Genomic DNA, 27751 nt, shown 5'->3' on the forward strand with positions numbered 1-27751 from the left:
CACTACGGCTCGTGTGAGAACCATCACCGACGCTGTGTGCTGGGAATGCCTGAACCAAACGGTCTACAAGAGTTGCTTGTTTGGTAGCCAATATTTGTTCAAGGTTCTCATGTGACATGATATTTTGTAATTTTCCTTTATATCGTGGATCCAGGAGGCAGGCCAACCAGCAATCGTCATCGGTCATCATTTTGATAATGCGGGGGTCCCTTCTTAGGATACGCAAGGCATACTCAGCCATGTGGGCCAATGTTCCAGGTGTCAATTCACTGCTTGTGCTGGGTTGAGGAGCACTTTCTTGCAAATCAACATCACTTGTGTCCCGCAAAAACCCTGTACCTGACCTTGCAAAGCCACCAGTTTCTATTGCCCCCTGAGAAGCATCCTCCTCCCATAAATATTCATCCCCATCATCCTCCTCCTCCTCTTTGTCCGCCACCTCGTCCAGGAGAGTTCCCTGAGCTGACAATGGCTGACTTTCATCAAGGCTTCCCTCCTCTTCGGCTGCAGACGCCTGCTCCTTAATATGCGTCAAACTTTGCATCAGCAGACGCATTAGTGGGATACTCATGCTTATGATGGGGTCGTCTGCACTTACCAGCCGTGTGCATTCCTCAAAACACTGAAGGACTTGACAGAGGTCTTGTAGCTTCGACCACTGTGCACCAGTCAACTTCATATCTGCCATCCAAGTGCCTGCCCGTGTATGTGTATCCTCCCACAAATAAATTACAGCACACCTCTGTTCGCATAGCCTCTGAAGCATGTACAGTGTGGAGTTCCACCTTGTTGTAACGTCGATTATTAGGCGGTGCTGGGGAAGATTCAGCGATCGCTGATGGTTCAGCATACGTCTGGAGTGTATGGGCGACCGGCGGATGTGCGAGCAAAGTCTTCGCACCTTCAGGAGCATGGATGGTAACCTGGGATAATTTTTCAGGAAGCACTGCACCACCAGATTCAAGGTGTGAGCCAGGCAAGGTATGTGTTTCAGTTCTGAAAGGGCTATGGCAGCCTTAAAATTCCTTCCGTTATCACTGACTACCTTGCCTGCCTCAAGATGTACACTGTCCAGCCATGACTGAGTTTCTTGCTGCAAGTACTCGGCCAGTACTTCCGCGGTGTGTCTGTTGTCGCCCAAACACTTCTTTTGTAACACAGCCTGCTGACGCTTACCACTAGCTGTTCGATAATGGGACACCTCGTGTGCAACACTGGCAGCTGCGGATGGAGTGGTTATGCGACTGCGCTCTGTGGACGAGATTCGCTTATGGAGGAGGGGTGGCGAACGCCTACAGCCAATTGTTTCCTAGACCGTGGGCTAGGCAGAACTGGCCCACTATGGCTGTCCCCAGTGGACCCTGCATCCACCACATTAACCCAGTGCGCCGTGATGGACACGTAACATCCCTGGCCATGCCTACTGGTCCATGCATCTGTTGTGAGGTGCACCTTTCCACTGACTGATTGCCTCAGTGCATGGACAATGCGGTCTTTGACATGCTGGTGGAGGGCTGGGATGGCTTTTCTCGCAAAGAAGTGCCGACTGGGTAGGTCATAGCGTGGTACTGTGTAGGCCATCAGGTCTTTGAAAGCTTCCCTTTCAACCAACCGGTAGGGCATCATCTCTAATGAGATTAGTCTAGCAATGTTGGCGTTCAAACCCTGTGTACGCGGATGAGAGGATGAGTACTTTCTTTTCCTAACGAGAGTCTCTTGTAGGGTGAGCTGGACTGGAGAGCTGCATATGGTGGAACTAGCAGTGTTGGTGGTGGTGGTGGACATGGCGGATTGAGAGAGGGTTGGTGATGGTATTCTTGATGTTGGCCTACATACAGTGTTTCCTACCAATAACCTTGTGATTCCTTGACTGCTTTGGCCACATTTGCTGCTGGTGGTGTCCTAACCGGTGGGCTTACAGTGTGGGAAGCAATGTGGCGTTGCTGACTACCTTCATTCTGAGCAGGTGCACCAACGGCACGTGACGTTTGGTAGTTAGTCCAGGCTTGCAAGTGCATGCTGGTTAAATGTCTACGCATGCACGTTGTATTTAAATTTTGAAGATTCTTCCCTCTGCTAAAGGTCTTTGAGCATTTCTTACAGATAACTTTGCACTGATCATTCGGATCTTGGTTAAAATATTGCCACACTGCACTCTTCCTACTATCGAATACCTTTTCAGGCATTGCACGCTGTGCTACTTTCTCCAGATGGCCACGCTGTCCTAAAACTGTTTTTGGTTTTGACACACGTTTTTGGCCTGATACGGGCCTGCCAGGTGACAGCTGTTGCGATGTAGATGGCTGCTGCGGATCATCCTCCTCCGCTTCTGAGCTACTGGCAGCGGCACCCTCTTCCCACAATGGCTGCCAATCTGGGTCAACAACTGGGTCATCTATCACCTCTTCTTCAAAGTCATGTGCACCTTCCTCTGTGTCACCGTGTAAGGTGCTATAGCGTTCGGGATGGGACACCATAGTCTCATCAGGGTCAGATTCTGGCTCAGTACACTGCGAGGGCAATGTAGTGATCTGAGTCAATGAAACAGCATAATAATCTAGCTGTGGCTGTGCATCAGTGCACTCCATGTCAGATTCATCTTGTAATGGGCAGTTAACAATTTCCCTTTCTAACCCAGGCACGGTATGTGTAAAGAGCTCCATGGAGTAACCTGTAGTGTCGCCTGACGCATCCTTCACTTTTGGTTTGGGTGAAGGACACAAGGAAACGTCTTGTTCCTGACTGGGAGCATCCACTGACGACTCGCTGCTTTTATATTTGGAACTTTCTGAAGAGGAGGCGAAAGAGCTAGAGGCTGAGTCAGCAATGAAAGCAAAAACTTTTTCCTGCTGCTCCGGCTTTAAAAGCTGTTTTCCTACTTCCAGATAAGGGAGCCTTCGAGGCCTTGTGTAGCCAGACGATGACGCTGGCTCAACACCTCCAGCCTTAGGTGCTATTTTGCTTTTCCCACTACCACCAGATGCTCCACCACCACCACCACCACCATCAGTACCAGCTGGCAACGACCGCCCACGGCCTCTTCCACCAGACTTCCTCATTTTTGGGAAAATGTAACCAAAATAACAACCGTTATATGGTACTGTAAAACAAGGTAGAAGGTGTATATAAACTTGTTGAGAATTTTAAATCTCCCTTTTTATTTTGGGGAGACTGAACCCAAACTCAGGCGCAGTGTATTTTACAACGCAATGTGAGTGGCAGCAAGTGGCTGGCTGATACACGAGAAACTAAGAGGACTGAGGTATATCCACTTTGTGAGAATTTGAATCTCACTTTTTTTGGGGGGGAGACTGAACTCAAACTCAGGCACAGTGTATAAAACAACGCAATGTGAGTGGCAGCAAGTGGCTGGAAGATATATGAAAAAATACAAGGACTGTAGTACAATTTCAATCTCCCTACAATGATCTCAGGACAAGTATGGCAGCAATAAAAAGGACTGCTGCACACAAAAATGTGGACAAATAAACAACATAACTGTGCAGAAAGGAGCAACAGGATTTTTGCTTTTATAAAAGCAGTTGGTTTGCACAGCAGCGGTGCAAACCGCAATGCAGCTATCAGGGAGCCTTATAAGGCAGCCTAATAAGCTACAGAGCTGATGCACAAAGATATAGCCTCAACTGTCCCTGCATAAGAAGGTGGTGTTGGACAGTGGAAATCGCTACAGCACAAGCGATTTGGGGGTTAATCTTCCCTCCCTAACTATGTCCCTTCTTCTGACGAAGCTGCACCAACCTCTCTCTATGCTAAGATCGGCAGAAGTAAGATGGCAGTCGGCGTGCACGCCCCTTTATAGCCCCTGTGATGCAGCAGAAAGCAAGCCAATCACTGTCATGCCCTTCTCTAAGATGGTGGGGACCGAGACCTATGTCATCACGCTGCCCACACTCTGCATCCTCCTTCTTTGGCTGAGAAATGGTGCTGAACGCGTCATACGAAATGCGACTTTGGCACGAAGATCGCCGACCTTATGGCCGATCCCACACCAGGATTGGGTCGGTTCATGAAACCCAACTTTGCCGAAAGTCGTCGATTTTTGAATTTGTCCGATCCGTTTCGCTCAACCCTAGTTCTGACCCAAAGAATAAAACTGCTTTATCAATTTTACCAAACGTGGAACGGTATAAGTGCCCCCCAAAAGAAATTCATGAATAGCTGTTTTTTTTTCATTCTACCTCACAAAAATCGGAATAAAAAGCTATCAAAAAATGTCACGTGCCCGAAAATGGTACCAATAAAAACGACAACTCGTCTCGCAAAAAACAAGACCTCACATGACTCTGTGGACCAAAATATGGAGAAATTATAGCTCTCAAAATGTGGAGACGCAAAAACTATTTTTTTGCAATAAAAAGCGACTTTTAGTGTGTGACGGCTGCCAATCATAAAAATCCGCTAAAATACCTGCTATAAAAGCAAACCAAATCCCCCTTCATCACCCCCTTAGTTGGGGAAAAATAATAAAATTTTAGAAAATGTACTTATTTCTATTTTCCCGTTAGGGTTAGGGTTGGGGTTAAAGTTAGGGTTGGGGCTAAAGTTAGGATTTGGACTACATTTACAGTTGACATTAGGGTTAGGGGTGTGGTTAGGGATATGGTTGGGATTAGGTTTAGGGGTGTGTTTGGGTTAGGGTTTCAGTTAGAATTTGGGGGTTTACACTGTTTAGGCACATCAGGGGCTCTCCAAACACGACATGGCGTCCGATCTCAATTCCAGCCAATTCTGCGTTGAAAAAGTAAAACTGTGCTCCTTCCAATCCGAGCTCTCCCGTGCGCCCAAACAGGGGTTTACCCCAACATATGGGGTATCAGCGTACTCAGGACAAATTGGACAACAACTTTTGGGGTCCAATTTATCCTGTTACCCTTGGGAAAATACAAAACTGGGGGCTAAAAAATATTGCGTTATAAACTGTAGTGAAACACTTGGGGGTTCAAAGTTCTCACAACACATCTAGATAAGTTCCTTGGGGAGTCTAGTTTCCAATATGTGGTCACTTGTGGGGGGTTTCAATGTTTAGGCACATCACGGGCTCTCCAAACGCGACATGGTGTCCTATCTCAATTCCAGTCAATTTTGCCTTGAAAAGTCAAATGGTGCTCCTTCCCTTCAGAGCTGTGCCATGCGCCCAAACAGTGGTTTACCCCCACATATGGGGTATCTGCGTACTCAGGACAAATTTTACAACAACTTTTGGCATCCAATTTCTCCTGTTACCCTTGGTAAAATAAAACAAATTGGAGGTGAAGTAAATGTTCATTATTTTTTTTTTAAACATTTCAAAAATTCCTGTGAAACACCTGAAGGATTAATAAACTTCTTGAATGTGGTTTTGAGCACCTTGAGATGTGAAGTTTTTAGAATGGTGTCACACTTTGGTATTTTCTATCATATAGACCCCTCAAAGTGACTTCAAATGTGATGTGGTCCCTAAAAAAAAATGGTGTTGTAAAAATGAGAAATTGCTGGTCAACTTTTAACCGTTATAACTCCCTAACAAAAAAAATGTTGGTTCCAAAATTGTTCTGATGTAAAGAAGACATTTGGGAAATGTTTCTTATTAAGTATTTTGTGTGACATATCTCTGTGATTTAAGGGCATAAAAATTAAAAGTTGAAAAATTGCAAAATTTTTAAACTTTTCGACAAATTTCCGTTTTTTTTCACAATTAAACGCAGGTAATATCAAAGAAATTTTACCACTATCATGAAGTACAATATGTCACGAGAAAACAGTGTCAGAATCATCAGGATTCATTGAAGCGTTCCAGAGTTATAACCTCATAAAGGGACAGTGGTCAGAATTGTAAAAATTGGCCTGGTCATTAACGTGCAAACCACCCTTGGGGGTAAAGGGGTTAAGAAATGAAGGACAGTCCGTCCGAGAAATTGGGAAAACATTGAAAGTGTACCCAAGTGCAGTGGCAAAAACCATCAAGCGCTACAAAGAAACTGGCTCACATGAGGACCGCCCAAGGAAAGGAAGACCAAGAGTCACCTCTGCTTCTAAGGATAAGTTTATCCGAGTCACCAGCCTCAGAAATCGCAGGTTAACAGCAGCTCAGATTAGAGACCAGGTCAATGCCACACAGAGTTCTAGCAGCAGACACATCTCTTCAACAACTGTTAAGAGGAGACTTTGCGCAGCAGTCCTTCATGGTAAAATGGCTGCTAGGAAACCACTGCTAAGGACAAGCAACAAGCTGAAGAGACTTGTTTGGACTAAAGAACACAAGGAATGGACATTAGACCAGTGGAAATCTGTGCTTTGGTCTGATGAGTCCAACTTTGAGATCTTTGGTTCCAACCACTGTGTCTTTGTGCGACGCAGCAAAGGTGAACGGATGGACTCTACATGCCTGGTTCCCACCGTAAGGCAAGGAGGAGGAGGTGTGATGGTGTGGGGGTGCTTTACTGGTGACACTGTTGGGGATTTATTCAAAATTGAAGGCATACTGAACCAGCATGGCTACCACACCATCTTGCAGCGGCATGCTATTCCATCCGGTTTGCGTTTAGTTGGATCATCATTTATTTTTCTACAGGATAATGACCCCAAACACACCTCCAGGCTGTGTAAGGGCTATTTGACCAAGAAGGAGAGTGATGGGGTGCTACGCCAGATGACCTGGCCTCCAGTCACCGGACCAGAACCCAATCGAGATGATTTTGGGTGAGCTGGACCGCAGGCAAAAGGGCCAACAAGTGCTAAGCATCTCTGGGAACTCCTTCAAGATTGTTGGAAGTCCATTCCCGGTGACTATGTCTTGAAGCTCATGAATAGAATGCCAAGAGTGCAAAGCGGTTATCAAAGGAAAAGGTGGCTACTTTGAAGAACCTAGAATATAAGACATAATTTCAGTTTCACACTTTTTTGTTAAGTATATAATTCCACATGTGTTAATTCATAGTTTTGATGCCTTCAGTGTGAATGTACAATTTTCATAGTCATGAAAATACAGAAAAATCTTTAAATGAGAAGGTGTGTCCAAACTTTTGGTCTGTACTGTTTATCATTTTTTTAATTGAAAAAGGCCCGATGTGGCCGAAATGTCTCATTTGCTTTTTACCATGTATATGCTGTGACCAGTACAGATGTTTGTGGAGGAGAACATGTTGTACCTTGGACATTTTGGAAGTTTTCCCTGCAGTGCCTGTGTGATCGCTGATCTGACACAGTGCACTGCAAAGTGGTCAGATCAGCAATCTGTCACTTTAATGTGATGTACCCCCCCCCCCCCCCCCCCGGGGCAATGTAAAAAAGTAAAAAAAAAAAAAATTTACACATGTAAAAAAAATAAACCAAACAATAAAAGTACACACATTTAGTATCGCCGCGTCTGTAACGACCCGACCTATAAAACTGTCCCACTAGTTATCCCCTTCAGTAAAAAAAAGTCAAAAAATTACCCTTTATTATCTTACCGCCAAACAAAGTGTTAAAGACGGATATAAATAACCATGGTATCGGTAAACGTCATCTTGCCCCACAAAAAAACGAGCCACCATACAGCGTCATCAATGAAAAAATAAAAAAGTTATAGTCCTCAGAATAAAGCAATGCAAAAATAATTATTTTTATATAAAATAGTTTTTATCGTATAAAAGCGGCAAAACATAAAAAAATGCTATAAATGAGATATCGCTGTAATCGTTCTGACTAGAGTTGAGCGACTTTTACTTTTTTCGGATCGAGTCGGGTTTCGCGAAACCCGACTTTGTCAAAAGTCGGGTCGGGTGAAATCGGCCAATTATTACGAGGGGGGGGGCCGACTGAAACACGAAACCCAATGCAAGTCAATGGGGAATCGAAGTCGGCAGTGAGTGGAGGGCAGGAAAACACCTACAGTGCCCATTTTAATGCCAAAAACATCAATTCTTATTACTGAAGCTTGTCAATCTTAATTTACTTTAAAATAATAGTTAGGCATTGAAAACTGGGGGTCATTTGGGTAAAGTTGTGGGGGGGTAGGGCTGGCTCAAGATTTTCGTGGGCCCAGGAAACGCGGAATACGTCACGGCGGTGGAGCAGGGAGAGGTAAGTATTTCAATTTTGCAAGTGCTGTGATCCTGAGCAAGCAGTGAGGGCCCACTTGTTGGCATTGGCACTGGCACAGGGCCCCTCATAGCACGGCGATGTGTTTAACGGCGGGTGGCGCCTCCCACCGGCAGAGACACTTTTGCGTACTATGAGGGGCCATGTGCCAGTGACGTCGCCAACGAGTATGCCCCCCCCACCTGATGAAGGAACCTGCACTTTCATCTGCACCTTCCTCTTTGTCCCCGTGTAAGGTGGTATAGTATGCGGGAAGGGGAACCTGACTTTCAGCAGGGTCAGATTCTGGCTGTGTAGAGTGCAAGGGGAATGTAGTGGTCTGGGTCAATGTACCAGCAGACTCATCTAGCAGTGGCTGGGCAATGGGCAGGATGAGGAGGAAACACAGATATAGGCCCAAATAATAAAGTGGGCTAAATGCAGTTGAAAATTGGTAACAGGACTAACCAGGCGGCATTGCTTGGTTCAGCGGAGGACAATTGTAAGGAGTGGCTGACACAGTGAGTAGGCCCAAGTAAGTAAGTGGGCTAAAAGCAGTTCAAAATTGGTAACAGGAATAACCAGGCGGCATTGCTTGGTTCAGTGGAGGAAAATTGTAAGGAGTGGCTGACAGAGAGTAGGCCCAAATAAGTAAGTAGGCTAAATGCAGTTCAAACTTGGTAACAGGAATAACCAGACGGCATTGCTTGGTTCAGCGGAGGACAATTGTAAGGAGTGGCTGACACAGTGAGTAGGCCCTAATAATAAAGTAGGCTAAATGTCTGCAAAAATTTTTTTCAGAAATAACCAGGTGGCATAGCTAGGTACAGGGGTGTGCTCCACTGCTGAGTAGCAGACAGTGGTAGTAGGTGCAACGTATTAACTGGTCTAAATGGAGGCCAGGGCCCCTGTGTATTATCTATCATCTATCATTTCAACAAATTTGTATTGGCAGTGCCATTGAAGGATTTAACAGCACAGACTACACAGTGGTGGAGCAGGGAGAGGTAAGTATTGCAAGTGGTAGAGCACTGTTCGAGCTGGGGGGGAACACACTCTCGTGGGCTGCGGTACTGGCACAGGGCCCCTCATATTACGACGGTGTGTCTGACGTTGGTTGTGCACCACCACCGTCAGAGACACTTCATTGTACTATGAGGGACCCTGTGCCAGTGCCGTCGCCCAAGAGTGGGCACACCCACCTGTCCAGGCAAACGGCACTCGCACGGGTGCTTGCGCCAGGTGGTGACCACGGCCCTGTGGGGGGAGTCAGCCCATTTAGGGAGGTATATAAATGGCCTATGGTGGACATTCAGCAGCTGCAAATGGAGGAATTGTAGAAGTCAGTAAGAGGAGGCCAAAAGCAAGATATTTTTCAGGCAAGCTACGTGTCAGCAGGGGAAGGTGGGGCCAAATAATTTGAAATCTATCATTGGTTCATTTTAGATCATCAACATTTTGGGTAGCCAGACGTGTCCTTTTTTCGGTCAGTATTGAACCAACAGCACTGAATACTCTTTCTGATAGCACACTAGCAGCAGGGCATGCGAGCTCCTGTAATGCATATTCTGCCAATTCAGGCCAGGTGTCTATTTTAGATGCCCAGTAGTCATAGGGGAATGACCTGTTAGGGAGAACATCGATAAGGGTGGAAAAGTATTTCGTAACCATACTGGACAAATGCTGTCTCTTGTCACTTTGAATCGATGCAGCAGTACCTGTCGTGTCAGCGGTCGTTGCAAAATCACTCCACAACCTGGTCATAAAACCCCTCTGTCCAACGCCACTTCGAATTTGTGCACCTCTAACACCTCTGCCATGTTGCACACTACGGCTCGTGTGAGAACCATCACCGACGCTGTGTGCTGGGAATGCCTGAACCAAACGGTCTACAAGAGTTGCTTGTTTGGTAGCCAATATTTGTTCAAGGTTCTCATGTGACATGATATTTTGTAATTTTCCTTTATATCGTGGATCCAGGAGGCAGGCCAACCAGCAATCGTCATCGGTCATCATTTTGATAATGCGGGGGTCCCTTCTTAGGATACGCAAGGCATACTCAGCCATGTGGGCCAATGTTCCAGGTGTCAATTCACTGCTTGTGCTGGGTTGAGGAGCACTTTCTTGCAAATCAACATCACTTGTGTCCCGCAAAAACCCTGTACCTGACCTTGCAAAGCCACCAGTTTCTATTGCCCCCTGAGAAGCATCCTCCTCCCATAAATATTCATCCCCATCATCCTCCTCCTCCTCTTTGTCCGCCACCTCGTCCAGGAGAGTTCCCTGAGCTGACAATGGCTGACTTTCATCAAGGCTTCCCTCCTCTTCGGCTGCAGACGCCTGCTCCTTAATATGCGTCAAACTTTGCATCAGCAGACGCATTAGTGGGATACTCATGCTTATGATGGGGTCGTCTGCACTTACCAGCCGTGTGCATTCCTCAAAACACTGAAGGACTTGACAGAGGTCTTGTAGCTTCGACCACTGTGCACCAGTCAACTTCATATCTGCCATCCAAGTGCCTGCCCGTGTATGTGTATCCTCCCACAAATAAATTACAGCACACCTCTGTTCGCATAGCCTCTGAAGCATGTACAGTGTGGAGTTCCACCTTGTTGTAACGTCGATTATTAGGCGGTGCTGGGGAAGATTCAGCGATCGCTGATGGTTCAGCATACGTCTGGAGTGTATGGGCGACCGGCGGATGTGCGAGCAAAGTCTTCGCACCTTCAGGAGCATGGATGGTAACCTGGGATAATTTTTCAGGAAGCACTGCACCACCAGATTCAAGGTGTGAGCCAGGCAAGGTATGTGTTTCAGTTCTGAAAGGGCTATGGCAGCCTTAAAATTCCTTCCGTTATCACTGACTACCTTGCCTGCCTCAAGATGTACACTGTCCAGCCATGACTGAGTTTCTTGCTGCAAGTACTCGGCCAGTACTTCCGCGGTGTGTCTGTTGTCGCCCAAACACTTCTTTTGTAACACAGCCTGCTGACGCTTACCACTAGCTGTTCGATAATGGGACACCTCGTGTGCAACACTGGCAGCTGCGGATGGAGTGGTTATGCGACTGCGCTCTGTGGACGAGATTCGCTTATGGAGGAGGGGTGGCGAACGCCTACAGCCAATTGTTTCCTAGACCGTGGGCTAGGCAGAACTGGCCCACTATGGCTGTCCCCAGTGGACCCTGCATCCACCACATTAACCCAGTGCGCCGTGATGGACACGTAACATCCCTGGCCATGCCTACTGGTCCATGCATCTGTTGTGAGGTGCACCTTTCCACTGACTGATTGCCTCAGTGCATGGACAATGCGGTCTTTGACATGCTGGTGGAGGGCTGGGATGGCTTTTCTCGCAAAGAAGTGCCGACTGGGTAGGTCATAGCGTGGTACTGTGTAGGCCATCAGGTCTTTGAAAGCTTCCCTTTCAACCAACCGGTAGGGCATCATCTCTAATGAGATTAGTCTAGCAATGTTGGCGTTCAAACCCTGTGTACGCGGATGAGAGGATGAGTACTTTCTTTTCCTAACGAGAGTCTCTTGTAGGGTGAGCTGGACTGGAGAGCTGCATATGGTGGAACTAGCAGTGTTGGTGGTGGTGGTGGACATGGCGGATTGAGAGAGGGTTGGTGATGGTATTCTTGATGTTGGCCTACATACAGTGTTTCCTACCAATAACCTTGTGATTCCTTGACTGCTTTGGCCACATTTGCTGCTGGTGGTGTCCTAACCGGTGGGCTTACAGTGTGGGAAGCAATGTGGCGTTGCTGACTACCTTCATTCTGAGCAGGTGCACCAACGGCACGTGACGTTTGGTAGTTAGTCCAGGCTTGCAAGTGCATGCTGGTTAAATGTCTACGCATGCACGTTGTATTTAAATTTTGAAGATTCTTCCCTCTGCTAAAGGTCTTTGAGCATTTCTTACAGATAACTTTGCACTGATCATTCGGATCTTGGTTAAAATATTGCCACACTGCACTCTTCCTACTATCGAATACCTTTTCAGGCATTGCACGCTGTGCTACTTTCTCCAGATGGCCACGCTGTCCTAAAACTGTTTTTGGTTTTGACACACGTTTTTGGCCTGATACGGGCCTGCCAGGTGACAGCTGTTGCGATGTAGATGGCTGCTGCGGATCATCCTCCTCCGCTTCTGAGCTACTGGCAGCGGCACCCTCTTCCCACAATGGCTGCCAATCTGGGTCAACAACTGGGTCATCTATCACCTCTTCTTCAAAGTCATGTGCACCTTCCTCTGTGTCACCGTGTAAGGTGCTATAGCGTTCGGGATGGGACACCATAGTCTCATCAGGGTCAGATTCTGGCTCAGTACACTGCGAGGGCAATGTAGTGATCTGAGTCAATGAAACAGCATAATAATCTAGCTGTGGCTGTGCATCAGTGCACTCCATGTCAGATTCATCTTGTAATGGGCAGTTAACAATTTCCCTTTCTAACCCAGGCACGGTATGTGTAAAGAGCTCCATGGAGTAACCTGTAGTGTCGCCTGACGCATCCTTCACTTTTGGTTTGGGTGAAGGACACAAGGAAACGTCTTGTTCCTGACTGGGAGCATCCACTGACGACTCGCTGCTTTTATATTTGGAACTTTCTGAAGAGGAGGCGAAAGAGCTAGAGGCTGAGTCAGCAATGAAAGCAAAAACTTTTTCCTGCTGCTCCGGCTTTAAAAGCTGTTTTCCTACTTCCAGATAAGGGAGCCTTCGAGGCCTTGTGTAGCCAGACGATGACGCTGGCTCAACACCTCCAGCCTTAGGTGCTATTTTGCTTTTCCCACTACCACCAGATGCTCCACCACCACCACCACCACCATCAGTACCAGCTGGCAACGACCGCCCACGGCCTCTTCCACCAGACTTCCTCATTTTTGGGAAAATGTAACCAAAATAACAACCGTTATATGGTACTGTAAAACAAGGTAGAAGGTGTATATAAACTTGTTGAGAATTTTAAATCTCCCTTTTTATTTTGGGGAGACTGAACCCAAACTCAGGCGCAGTGTATTTTACAACGCAATGTGAGTGGCAGCAAGTGGCTGGCTGATACACGAGAAACTAAGAGGACTGAGGTATATCCACTTTGTGAGAATTTGAATCTCACTTTTTTTGGGGGGGAGACTGAACTCAAACTCAGGCACAGTGTATAAAACAACGCAATGTGAGTGGCAGCAAGTGGCTGGAAGATATATGAAAAAATACAAGGACTGTAGTACAATTTCAATCTCCCTACAATGATCTCAGGACAAGTATGGCAGCAATAAAAAGGACTGCTGCACACAAAAATGTGGACAAATAAACAACATAACTGTGCAGAAAGGAGCAACAGGATTTTTGCTTTTATAAAAGCAGTTGGTTTGCACAGCAGCGGTGCAAACCGCAATGCAGCTATCAGGGAGCCTTATAAGGCAGCCTAATAAGCTACAGAGCTGATGCACAAAGATATAGCCTCAACTGTCCCTGCATAAGAAGGTGGTGTTGGACAGTGGAAATCGCTACAGCACAAGCGATTTGGGGGTTAATCTTCCCTCCCTAACTATGTCCCTTCTTCTGACGAAGCTGCACCAACCTCTCTCTATGCTAAGATCGGCAGAAGTAAGATGGCAGTCGGCGTGCACGCCCCTTTATAGCCCCTGTGATGCAGCAGAAAGCAAGCCAATCACTGTCATGCCCTTCTCTAAGATGGTGGGGACCGAGACCTATGTCATCACGCTGCCCACACTCTGCATCCTCCTTCTTTGGCTGAGAAATGGTGCTGAACGCGTCATACGAAATGCGACTTTGGCACGAAGATCGCCGACCTTATGGCCGATCCCACACCAGGATTGGGTCGGTTCATGAAACCCAACTTTGCCGAAAGTCGTCGATTTTTGAATTTGTCCGATCCGTTTCGCTCAACCCTAGTTCTGACCCAAAGAATAAAACTGCTTTATCAATTTTACCAAACGTGGAACGGTATAAGTGCCCCCCAAAAGAAATTCATGAATAGCTGTTTTTTTTTCATTCTACCTCACAAAAATCGGAATAAAAAGCTATCAAAAAATGTCACGTGCCCGAAAATGGTACCAATAAAAACGACAACTCGTCTCGCAAAAAACAAGACCTCACATGACTCTGTGGACCAAAATATGGAGAAATTATAGCTCTCAAAATGTGGAGACGCAAAAACTATTTTTTTGCAATAAAAAGCGACTTTTAGTGTGTGACGGCTGCCAATCATAAAAATCCGCTAAAATACCTGCTATAAAAGCAAACCAAATCCCCCTTCATCACCCCCTTAGTTGGGGAAAAATAATAAAATTTTAGAAAATGTACTTATTTCTATTTTCCCGTTAGGGTTAGGGTTGGGGTTAAAGTTAGGGTTGGGGCTAAAGTTAGGATTTGGACTACATTTACAGTTGACATTAGGGTTAGGGGTGTGGTTAGGGATATGGTTGGGATTAGGTTTAGGGGTGTGTTTGGGTTAGGGTTTCAGTTAGAATTTGGGGGTTTACACTGTTTAGGCACATCAGGGGCTCTCCAAACACGACATGGCGTCCGATCTCAATTCCAGCCAATTCTGCGTTGAAAAAGTAAAACTGTGCTCCTTCCAATCCGAGCTCTCCCGTGCGCCCAAACAGGGGTTTACCCCAACATATGGGGTATCAGCGTACTCAGGACAAATTGGACAACAACTTTTGGGGTCCAATTTATCCTGTTACCCTTGGGAAAATACAAAACTGGGGGCTAAAAAATATTGCGTTATAAACTGTAGTGAAACACTTGGGGGTTCAAAGTTCTCACAACACATCTAGATAAGTTCCTTGGGGAGTCTAGTTTCCAATATGTGGTCACTTGTGGGGGGTTTCAATGTTTAGGCACATCACGGGCTCTCCAAACGCGACATGGTGTCCTATCTCAATTCCAGTCAATTTTGCCTTGAAAAGTCAAATGGTGCTCCTTCCCTTCAGAGCTGTGCCATGCGCCCAAACAGTGGTTTACCCCCACATATGGGGTATCTGCGTACTCAGGACAAATTTTACAACAACTTTTGGCATCCAATTTCTCCTGTTACCCTTGGTAAAATAAAACAAATTGGAGGTGAAGTAAATGTTCATTATTTTTTTTTTAAACATTTCAAAAATTCCTGTGAAACACCTGAAGGATTAATAAACTTCTTGAATGTGGTTTTGAGCACCTTGAGATGTGAAGTTTTTAGAATGGTGTCACACTTTGGTATTTTCTATCATATAGACCCCTCAAAGTGACTTCAAATGTGATGTGGTCCCTAAAAAAAAATGGTGTTGTAAAAATGAGAAATTGCTGGTCAACTTTTAACCGTTATAACTCCCTAACAAAAAAAATGTTGGTTCCAAAATTGTTCTGATGTAAAGAAGACATTTGGGAAATGTTTCTTATTAAGTATTTTGTGTGACATATCTCTGTGATTTAAGGGCATAAAAATTAAAAGTTGAAAAATTGCAAAATTTTTAAACTTTTCGACAAATTTCCGTTTTTTTTCACAATTAAACGCAGGTAATATCAAAGAAATTTTACCACTATCATGAAGTACAATATGTCACGAGAAAACAGTGTCAGAATCATCAGGATTCATTGAAGCGTTCCAGAGTTATAACCTCATAAAGGGACAGTGGTCAGAATTGTAAAAATTGGCCTGGTCATTAACGTGCAAACCACCCTTGGGGGTAAAGGGGTTAAGAAATGAAGGACAGTCCGTCCGAGAAATTGGGAAAACATTGAAAGTGTACCCAAGTGCAGTGGCAAAAACCATCAAGCGCTACAAAGAAACTGGCTCACATGAGGACCGCCCAAGGAAAGGAAGACCAAGAGTCACCTCTGCTTCTAAGGATAAGTTTATCCGAGTCACCAGCCTCAGAAATCGCAGGTTAACAGCAGCTCAGATTAGAGACCAGGTCAATGCCACACAGAGTTCTAGCAGCAGACACATCTCTTCAACAACTGTTAAGAGGAGACTTTGCGCAGCAGTCCTTCATGGTAAAATGGCTGCTAGGAAACCACTGCTAAGGACAAGCAACAAGCTGAAGAGACTTGTTTGGACTAAAGAACACAAGGAATGGACATTAGACCAGTGGAAATCTGTGCTTTGGTCTGATGAGTCCAACTTTGAGATCTTTGGTTCCAACCACTGTGTCTTTGTGCGACGCAGCAAAGGTGAACGGATGGACTCTACATGCCTGGTTCCCACCGTAAGGCAAGGAGGAGGAGGTGTGATGGTGTGGGGGTGCTTTACTGGTGACACTGTTGGGGATTTATTCAAAATTGAAGGCATACTGAACCAGCATGGCTACCACAGCATCTTGCAGCGGCATGCTATTCCATCCGGTTTGCGTTTAGTTGGATCATCATTTATTTTTCTACAGGATAATGACCCCAAACACACCTCCAGGCTGTGTAAGGGCTATTTGACCAAGAAGGAGAGTGATGGGGTGCTACGCCAGATGACCTGGCCTCCAGTCACCGGACCAGAACCCAATCGAGATGATTTTGGGTGAGCTGGACCGCAGGCAAAAGGGCCAACAAGTGCTAAGCATCTCTGGGAACTCCTTCAAGATTGTTGGAAGTCCATTCCCGGTGACTATGTCTTGAAGCTCATGAAGAGAATGCCAAGAGTGCAAAGCGGTTATCAAAGGAAAAGGTGGCTACTTTGAAGAACCTAGAATATAAGACATAATTTCAGTTTCACACTTTTTTGTTAAGTATATAATTCCACATGTGTTAATTCATAGTTTTGATGCCTTCAGTGTGAATGTACAATTTTCATAGTCATGAAAATACAGAAAAATCTTTAAATGAGAAGGTGTGTCCAAACTTTTGGTCTGTACTGTTTATCATTTTTTTAATTGAAAAAGGCCCGATGTGGCCGAAATGTCTCATTTGCTTTTTACCATGTATATGCTGTGACCAGTACAGATGTTTGTGGAGGAGAACATGTTGTACCTTGGATATTTTGGAAGTTTAGTGATTTGGCAACATCGTGGGGCATTACACCAAGACTGCATGTACCATGAAATGGTATACAGGATCGCTTAGTTATAAACTGTGCTAACACTGTCTCTGCAAAAGTCATCTGATGGTCACAAACTCTTTCTGAAGGCCGGCGATTCCACAAATGAACTCTTGACAAAGCATACCTGTTTGTTGGAAGCCATTCCTGGTGACGACCCGAGGCAGCTGCTTGAGAGAATGCCAAAGGGGGATGTAAAGCAGTTATCAGAGTGGAAGGGGGCGTTGAAGAGTCTTTTTTACACAACTTCTGGTGTGTTTCACACGTGTTTCTTTACTCCTTGTTACAAACTTGTCTGGTACTGTAAATACTATTATTTTCTAATTTTCTTATAAATTGTTCTATTCTTTTCTCATTGGGCATGTGATAAATGTTTGGTTGGAGCATAGATTAATACATATTTTTAGATTTAAAAAATACATTCTGATTCAATTGTTGTAAATACACTAAAAAATCTGTGTAATAAAAAACTGCCGTCACGTTTTGTCAGGGATGTCCTGAGGCTTATGAAATAGACTGGAAATCACCATACATGTTTATTTAATGGAGTGTTCCCTTTTTGTTATTAATTAAACGTTGTAAGGTTTGTGAATGCTCTAACAGCCATGGCCTTTTGCTAGTGATGAGGTATAATTTGTATGCCTATCTTGGTGTTGAACACCACATTTGAGGTTTATTAGAAATGAAGTTGCCAGTAATATCAATTTGTGGTCCAGCTATGCTGCCTCTGCTTAGTCTTGCTTCTTTCATCCAGATCTGCAAATCCTTACACTTCACTTTAATTCTGGATCACAATCATTTATTGTCAGGGTCGCTAAACCTATAACCATACATTAACAACAATGCCCACTCCCCAAAAAAATTTTGTAGCACTTTTTTTATCTACAAAGTTTAACTTTTAATCCTTCGTCAATATAAAGAAAACTTTCTAAAATAGTTAGAGATCTTTTGAACCCTAAATATTTTTGCAATCCCCATCCCAGACATCCATATCGCTCTAAAAGAGAGGCACAAATCAAGTGATTGCCTTTCAGCATGATGGCTCCTGATGGAGGAGGAGGGCGTAATGCAGGACCCTGTAAGAAATGCTATATTATTAATACATTATATGTATTTGCAGGAGTCACTAATAAATTCTGCTAATTCTCCAGATGCAACATTTATATCGGAGATGTAACTACTATATTATTGGAATGATTTTTTGGGACATTATTTTGCTGTGTCCGACAAGAAAGTTATCGTTAATTCTGTATGGTGGGAACAATGGTACCAGCATTTCCTTGTTGGTCTTGTTATATTTTAGTATATTTTATAGGTGCAGTTGGCATCAGTTACTTATGGCCTCTGCTGTCGTGTACTTAGAGTATGTACAGACTGTCTTGAAGGCTTGGTATCCACAGGATGGGTGTTGTTGTTGGAACCCCACTGATCGGAGACTGGGGCTCAGCACTGAGTATTTTGCAGGGAGCATGCATGCCGCCGCTCGATTTTTTGTGTATGGGACTGCCGGAAATGTGGCGAACAACGCCTGATTATCTCTGTCAGTCCTTTTTAGACAATGAGTAGAGAACTCCATTCAGAAAACAGCAGAGGATCCCCAGCAGTCTGCAATGTGCAATGCCTTTAAGCTTTAAAGGGAATTTGTCATATTGAAAATGGTAGGCAGGAGGAGCTCTATATCAATATATATTTCTGTGGGAACATTTTGAGTAAAACTTGCATTTTATTCATTGATATCCCTGGTGTTTGTCTGTTTCCATAGAAGTCCAGAGGGCGGTTCTATTCAGTGAGTAGAACCATCCGCTGGACTCTTGGATATAAACACCATGGATTTCAATGCATAAAATACAAGCCTACATACCATTCTGCTCTCCATCTCTATACCATGCTGTTCACAGATCGGACTTCATGTAGTTGACTAGATCCCTTTATGGCACAACATTTTTTTGTTTTTGTAAGCAAGCCACTTGTGCTTGTGGCCAGAATGCACTGACCTTTCGTGTCCTTGGTCAGTAGTTTTATCACCAGGCCACTAGGACCACACACATGCTTGTACAGGTTTTGTAGCTACCCTTGAATCTATGTTGTACTCTCATATGGACCTACAAATTCAGAGCGTTAATATTTGTATTTTTCTCAATAGACCATGGTAATATATTTTGTCAAGTAGAAACTAATTAAATCTTGTGTTTCAGGACTCTCCAGAATTTTGAAGGGAAGATTGGAAATGACAAAGAATTGTCTAGTAGATTGGGCCTTAGCTGAATACATGGCATTTGGTTCATTACTAAAAGAAGGAATTCATGTCCGTCTAAGTGGCCAGGACGTGGAAAGGGGGACATTTAGGTACTTTTTTTATTTTCTATTTAGCATATGCTTGCGTCTTGAACAAATTTGATGTCAAAGTAGCAGTTGTGTGAAAACAAAGAAACTCAGTTGAGGCTAGCTTTACAAATATACAGTAAGCATGGTTTCTGGGCACTGTACAATATATGCTGTATACCTGTACTTTAATGCTTGCAACAAATACAGAAATGTTGTGGTCCCTTTATATGTGTGTGTACACACTGATGTAGGCACTCCTGTATGCCTGCCATATGTATGGTAAACCGTTTTCAGATTTTGGTAAATTTCATCTGAGTTCGTGGGAGGTACAAGGTTCAGAGGGGGTTGGCTGAAAAAGCCTCCTAATGACTTTAGTGTAGTGTTTAAATGTGGCTAAAAAAAAAAAAAGCTCAACTAAGGAAACTTTCCAGCCTAGTGTCATAGCTAGGTTAGTTTCATACCTGAAATAAGGGCAGCTCTTGAGCTTAATTACCACAATATAGAAGTTGTTCACTTACATACAGACTAAATGTGTATCCATAATGATCCAGCACATCTTCTTGATAATAAAAAAACCTTTACTTTTACTTTTATTCAAATCCTCTTAAAAACATTGTTTGAGATCAAGAAAGAATGGGATAGCTAATACCACATGAGAATAAAACTTTACGCGTTTCGAGTCGACCCATGTATGGGTCTTAATCATTATTAAGAAGATATGCTGGATCATTATGAATTAACTTTGCATGCGGGCTTGAACGCTATTCCATGCACCTTCATGGATAACTGCACATGCTGTGGACAATTCAAGGGTGAGCTGATGAATTTTTTTTTCTTATCTATATATATGAGGCATCGTGATTACTCGCTAATCCCGCCCCCTGCACAGTAGCTCCGCCCGCCCACCACATCACCACACACAATCCCGCCCCCCACAAATCCCGCCCCCCACCACATTACCACACATAATCCTGCCTTCACCACATTACCACACATAATCCTGCCCCCACCACTTTACCACACATAATCCCGCCCCCCCACCACATCACCACACATAATCTCGCCCCCACCACATTACCACACATAATCCCGCCCCACCACCACATTACCACACATAATCCCGCCCCCCCACCACATCACTACACATAATCCCGCCCCAACACATCACCACACTATTGTTATTAACTTTATTTTAAGTTAATTTACCACCTGCGTAAGCGCTATTGAATGTTGTCATTATTTACTTTAGTTTAATCACCAGCAGCGTTAATTAGATAGCAATGAGCGTGCCGAGCGTTAGCTGGCTGGAAACATCTAGTGTTTTATAGAATAAATGTGTGTATGTATGATTCTATTTAAAAGTTTAGATAAACATGCTCATGAATGGTTTTCTTTGTTTGTATTGGAATGTGCGTATTGTTTCCAAAATTTAGCACATATGGAAACAAGGAGTAAAGAAACACTTGTAAAACAAACCTGAAATTCTGTTTAACCTTAGTTTTTCAAAGTACCCCCTTTTGTTCTTATAACAGACTTCCACTGCTTTTGCATTTTCTCAAGCCGCTTCATCTAGTAGTCACCTGGAGTGGCTTCCAATGTAAAGCTATGCCTCATCAAGAATTCTTTCTTGGAATCACTGGACTTCAGAAAGTGTTTGAACTTTCAGGTGTATTTAGCAGAGGCCATTTGATACCTACTGAAGTTGCATACAGTGCTCAGGTTGATGTCATGTCATATTCTGGCTTAGAACAGTTGTTTTAAGAACCACGCAACTAAGTAAAGAGAAATTACAGTCCATTAATTTAATATACGTGAGTCAGTCAGTGTGGAAAAATGCTGGGACCTTGAAGGTATCTTCAAGTGCAGTCATGAAAACATTAGAATTGCTATATAGAAATGGGCTCTCATGAGAACTGTCCCAGGGAAAGATGGCCAAGAATTACCTTGGTTGCAGAGGATAAGTTCATCCGTTCCCAGCCTCAGAAGCTCCAAATAAACAGCACCTCAGACATTTAGTAGCAGACACATCTCAACATTACATGTCTAGAGGAGACTGTGAGAAGCAGGCCTCTTTGGTTGATTGTCTACAAAGAAGCCACTACTGAGGACCACAAACGAGAAGAAAAGACTTGTTTATGCTAAGCACTACAAGGACTGGACATCAGATCAGTGGAAATCTGTACTGTGGTCTGAATCAAAGTTTGAGATTTTTGTAATTAATCACCATGTCTTTGTGACATGCAGATAAGGTGAGTGGAAGGTTTATACATGTGTGGTGTCTGCAGAGAAGCATGGAGGGGAAGGTTTGGTGGAGCTTTACTGGTGACCCTGTTGGTGATTTATTCCAAATTCAGAGCACACTTACACAGCCTGGGTACCACAGCATTCTGCAATTACATGCCATCCCATCTGTTTTCCATATAGTGGGACCATTGTTTGTGTTACATATTCTGGAGGTTTGTTTAGGGTCACACTCCTTTTGCAAGGACTACGCAACCAAACAAGAAGAATAGAGGCTGCATGAGCGGAAATGGCCTCTACAATAGCCCAACCTGAACCCAACTGAGATGGCTTCTATGAGTGGGACCTCAGAGTGAAAGAAAATTGGCCAAATGCTAAGCACCTCTGGGGAAACCTTTCAAGACTGTTGGGAGCCATTCCAGGTGATGACCTATTAAAGCTGATTGTCAGAATGCCAAAAGGGTGTAAAACTGTCATTAGAGTAAAAGAGGGGTACTTTCTCGAATCTAATGCTTAACACATCTGGTTTGTTTCACATATTTCTTTACTCCTTGTTTCCATATGTGTTCCTGTGTGACTTTGCTGCCTTCAAATTGATTCTGCAATGTGCACATTATAACAAGATCAAAGGAAAATAATTACATGAACAGGTGTGTTCAAAGCGGTCAGGCTGTGGAGTGCCCTTCTGCCAAAGGTACTAATGGCAGACACTATACCAGCTTTTAAAAAAGGCTGGAAGACCTCCTCAGCACACATAACACTTTATTTATTTTATAACCTAACAATTTAGTGACCATGTATAATTGGTGGAGAAAAGTTGAACTTGATGGACCTAAAGTCTTAGTTCAACTTATGTAACTGTGAAAAATAAAAAATAAAAAAAAAGCAAGATGCCAGTAGTCAGACGAAGTGTGTTGTAAGGCACGTTGCCACTGGACTCTGAAGCAGTGGAGACGTGTTTTTCGTAATGGCTATTTTAGTGTCCGATGGACGAGTCTGGATTTGGCAAATGTCAGGAGAACGCTACCTTCCTTACTACATTGTGCCAACTGTTTGGAGGGATAATGCTTTGGGTTTGTTTTTTACAGCTTCTAAATTTGTGTAAAAAAAGTTGGTGGTAAAAATGTTTTTTTGTTCCAGAATGTCTATCTCAGTGCACAAAGTCAGGTCCATAAGGGCTTGTTTAGGAAGAACTTGTCTTGCCGGCACAGAGCCCTGATCTCAACCCCATCTAACACCTGCATGATGAACTGTGGAGAATGTGAGCCCGACCTCTCCTCCAACATAAGTGTCTGACCTCACAAATGCTCTTCTGGATGAAGAGTCAAAAATTCCCACAGACATCTACAAAATCTTGTAGAAATCCTTCCCAGAAGAGTGGACGCTGTTTTAAATGCAAATAGATCAACTCCATATTCCATGTATTATGGACAGTATCGTTTGGTCACACACAGGAGCGTTTACAACCTTCCATTCTAAATCCACATGCGTTAATATGGAGTTGTGTGTGCCTACACAGTTTGCTTTTATTGTGTGCCCCAGCAACATCCATCTTGATGCACTAAGCCATCATAAACTAATTGGCTGGAGGACATGTTGCTTGGAAATAATTTTTCTTTGCTGCTCATTCTTTGGAGGGCTGTAGAATTCTTTCAGTAAATTTGGAGGACATTTATTATGCCCATGTGCTTTCTGCCCAGTCACACGGGTCCTCTACCATATTCACAGTACACACAGTGGGGTTTTAGATGATGTGGACACTTTCCAGTTTATTTTGGTTTATATTGATGTTATGAATTACAAATCCATTTGCTTATCTCAGCTGAGCCCGATTTATACTGCTCCAAATGAAATGTATTAAACACTGCACCAAGCCAACTGTCTTTACTTATGCTGGTAATTCACACATGTCTAAGAGGGCAATCTGTCCTCGACGTGCATTACGGCAGAGGAGGGGGCATCGCTTTCACTGTGTTTGACACTGGCAGCTACAGCGCAAGTAATACACATAATAGGTATTATCAGTGTAATAGTCCATTTTGCCTGGGCGCGTGCGGAGCAGAACATATTGGTGCGATTCAGTCAGTTAGCCTCACTCATTACTCAGGGAGTTAATGGATTACAGTAATTGCTTCAGTCATCTCTGTTTTCATAATGTGCCTGTGCCTCCCATTCTAATGCTGATTAATGAACCCTCCACGATCTGCAGAAAGGAGGTGGGGTGGAAATATCCCCTGCTCTAATATATCCCCACCAAGCACTTTAAAAGGCCATGCAATATGCTTGTAATATTGGACTGCAGGTTACTAAAATACCAGCTTCTCTTGTAATCAGACATATATATTTCATTCACTAGATGTATCAGTAATGGTGCAGCCCAAGTGACCGACACGCGCTGCATATGTCACAAAATACAATATTGAGATTTATTTCACAGGCAGCAATTTAAAGGTCATGGAAATGTTAACGAACAATGTAATTCTTGATAAATAATCGAAGAGAAATTATATTGTTGCCAAAATATAATTTTATAAAATTCCGAAATGTCAAATTTTAGTAGTAAAAAGTAAAATCTAGAAAATTAAAAGCATGGTGATAAAAATGTATATTTTTTTCAAAGGTATCCTTGCTGCATTTTAGCTATTTGCTCACTAAGGGACGGGTCACATGGCCATGTAACTCGGACGAGCATCACAACGCAATGCTCGGACTGGCCATCGGAACTGCTGCCCTGAGCGTGACTGCATGCATTTCTTTGCAGACAGCCAGTCTGAGCATTGTTATATAGCAGTGTTGCTACTGCCTAAAGCTAAGGCTTTCATCAGCAGTATAGTTTCGGCTTTCCCTACCAGTTCCCACTAAATTAATGCTTTAAAGATAGATATACAGTGCCATATATCATCCAAATGGTCCCATTTTAAAAGAAACCTATCACCATGAACATGCAGTCCAATCTGCAGGCACCATGTTATAGAGTAAGGGGACCTGAACAGATTCATATATAGTTTAATGGGAACATATTCAGGATCACCTATGATTTTTATTATTTAATCCTCTGCTCTTTTGGGATTTTCGGGTTTAGTGGGATATCCTATCAGTGATTGACAAGTCTCTATGTACATTCATACAAAGAAAGCTGTCGGTCACTGATAGGACCGCCCATTGGACCCAAAAATGTCAGAAAAAGCAGAGGATTAAGTGAATAGAACGCAGGTTGTATGGAGTCTTTTCTCTCAAAACTATACATCGGCCTACTCCGTTCCCCTTGCTCTATAGCATGCTGCCTACAGATTGGACTGCATTTTCCTGGTGACCAGTTCCCTTTTAAAAAGTACACGAATGCACTCTAGGAAAGCGCAAGCTGTTTGATAAGATATATGGAGATCTGTCCATGACTTAATGGGAATATATTTTCATTATTTCTGCAATTTATGACTTACAAGGTTGCTTGGTTAAATGGATCAAAGTAGAGTCTTATGTAGGGAAAAGATTCCATGAGCATTTGAGCAATCCATATCTAAATCATTGACCGACCCAAAATTGCAGTCCACATGGAGGATTAAATTGGCATAAAATAGGTACTTTTTGTGGCTACTGTGGACACCCGAGTAGAGGTCTGAGAGCACAGTTATGTGATATGTAGTTGTTACTTTGTACAGCAGCAGTGGGGGCATTTTCATTTCACTACGGCTCCGTAGCAGACAAAACAGCATTTATGAAGCATCTAATGGACTTGTCCTATAGTATTAATAAACCCACCTTGGTGACTCCTTGTTGATTTTGACACCAAAATGTATCAATTTAAAAAAACAAACAAACAAAACATTATTGTATATGAAGTTGGATAGATCACAAAATATCCACAAATGGACATGTTGTACACTTGTGGAATTTATTATCTATTATTCTTTATTAGGAACAATATCTGTGATTACTTTGAAAATGTATGCTCAGGGTGCACAGAAACAGCAAGAGTACCACAAAAAGAACTCCTTTTTTAAAACCAAAATCATATGTGTTTAACACTTCCAGCTAAACAGACCCTAACTCCAGACCAGGCTTCAGTGTTGTCCGGTAACAGATAAAGTGAAACCCTTAATAGTATATGTTTAGTTCTCCACTTTTGAATCCGCATTATGAAATGTTCATGCCATCTTTCTATATAATGCACTGGGTCAACTTTTAATTGGTTTAAAAAAGAGTTTAATAAAAGATTATTTTTCTATACTATAAAGGGTTCCATGGTATAATACAGTTGTCTGAACGAGCTCGAAGTTGAAAGTGTTGGAAACCAGGTGCAGATCTAGCAAAAGTAACTTTGACTTGAATAGCAGAGCACTGGGATATAGTGGCATAAAAAAGTGTAACTTTAATCCAAACTTAATGAGCACGCTATGTAAACCATTAATTGGTGAGCCTGTGTAAATATATATGTTAGGCAGCTGCAGTAGGCCGGTGTCACACTTACGTGTGCAATGAGGAAACTCGCACGAGTCTCTCACATCAATACCCAGTACTTCTGCCGGCACTCGGGACCGGAGCGTGAGGCTGCATAAAAATACATCCAGCTGAACGCTCCTGTCCAAGTGCCGGCAGCAGTGTCGGGTATTACTGTAAAGTGAGAGACTGCGCGAGTTTCTCGCATTGCACTCAGAAGTGTGACCCCGGGCTTACAGGGAATCTGTCACCTGAAAAAACAATATTAACCTGAAGATATGTTGTTAATCTGCAGGTTATTATCGATGTTAACGTGCCCAGCGCCTGCACTTAGACTGGTGCTCGTGGAAGGAGATGAACTTTCATTTCCCTTCCCAACAGCGCTCAAGTTCAGTCATATGGGTGGTGCCGGTGTGGGTTCAGTCACCACTCTCTGCATAGTGAGTGGTGGCTGTAACTGCACCCCCCTGTTGTAGCTGTTTGCGTTCTGACTCAATGTCAGACATGCCAGATCACCAGTGAGGCCAAATCAGGTTACGCCCGTCATTTACAAGCACGCTTGAAGAGAAAGGACACCGCGCACATGTTCTGTTAGCAAGTCACTTTTATCTGATGTAATGCAGCAAGATGCAGTATTTTATACCATTTACAACAAATGTAACTCTCAATGTAATTCATGTAGCCCTCCCCCATTACACCGGGGTCATACTGACCTTTAATTCTCACGTACCCAGAGCATGTTGTGGCTGACTATTGAGAACATACATGATAAGAAGTGTAGTCTCCTTGAAGAGGAGACCATCAGACTACTGTGTCAACAGATTCTAGTAATTCTAGCAATTAAAGGCAAAAGGCACTTAAAGGCAAACTATTAACCCTTCTATATCACCCCCAACCAGGCCTGTGGAGTCAGAGTCCGAGCCCATTTTGGTGGAGTCAGTCATGGAAGTTGAGTCTGAGTCGGAGGTTTGGCTTACCGACTCCACAGCTCTGCCCCCAACACTAGTTCAAAAAAATCACTGCACACGTAGGAGTTGAAAATTATGCTTCAAGTGAGAATTTATTAATATTGATTTCTGAAGCGACAGGCAAAATGATGTTTCGGCCAGTTAATAAGCTTGATCACATAGTCGCCCATTTAATGAAGCATCTTAGGTTAAAGATAGTTATTATCCCTGTGGTGCAGTATTTCATACAATATGATATGGTGTATCCCCACAAGGAGAGATACATACAGGGATCTTTACACAAGTGCTGACAAAAGACGGTTCCACACAGTAGGTTTTGGTGTGGTGCTGTCGCTATCCGTTGGTGGCACAGTGGTAGAAGCTGACACTTCAGTGTCTAAGCGTGGGCTACACGCCATGGGTGCTGGGCAGGTTCACAACGATATTTACCTGCAGATCAACCCCATATCTACAGGTTAATAGCGTTTTATCAGGTGACAGGTTCCCTTTAATGTAGCCACCGATAGGAGTATAGAAATGAACGAAGCTGTCACACTTGGGTCTGGAGACCTTCGGCCAGTCTGTGCATGCAGTTCAGTCTGTGACGGATATGCACAGATGTCTGAATGTCCCCTAAAAGAGATTTCCAGCTCACACATAAAGATGAGTGTGAGCCGACAAGTCAGAATTGATGTTGCG

The 27751-nt window shown here is 43.7% G+C and overlaps 1 protein-coding gene across 8 annotated transcripts in view; it reads left to right on the forward strand.

Annotated features, from left to right (window-relative positions):
* The window catches only part of OGDHL (oxoglutarate dehydrogenase L), a 191740-nt gene that overhangs the window by 137684 nt on the left and 26305 nt on the right, over window positions 1-27751 (forward strand). For all 8 annotated transcript variants that reach the window (XM_077259345.1, XM_077259342.1, XM_077259348.1 and 5 more), the window contains exon 15: window positions 19298-19448. In XM_077259345.1, the coding sequence (XP_077115460.1) occupies window positions 19298-19448 (151 nt within the window). The remainder of the gene's footprint in view (window positions 1-19297; window positions 19449-27751) is intronic.

This window comes from Ranitomeya variabilis, chromosome 4, assembly GCF_051348905.1.
Source record: "Ranitomeya variabilis isolate aRanVar5 chromosome 4, aRanVar5.hap1, whole genome shotgun sequence".
NCBI classification, from domain to species: Eukaryota; Metazoa; Chordata; class Amphibia; order Anura; family Dendrobatidae; genus Ranitomeya; species Ranitomeya variabilis.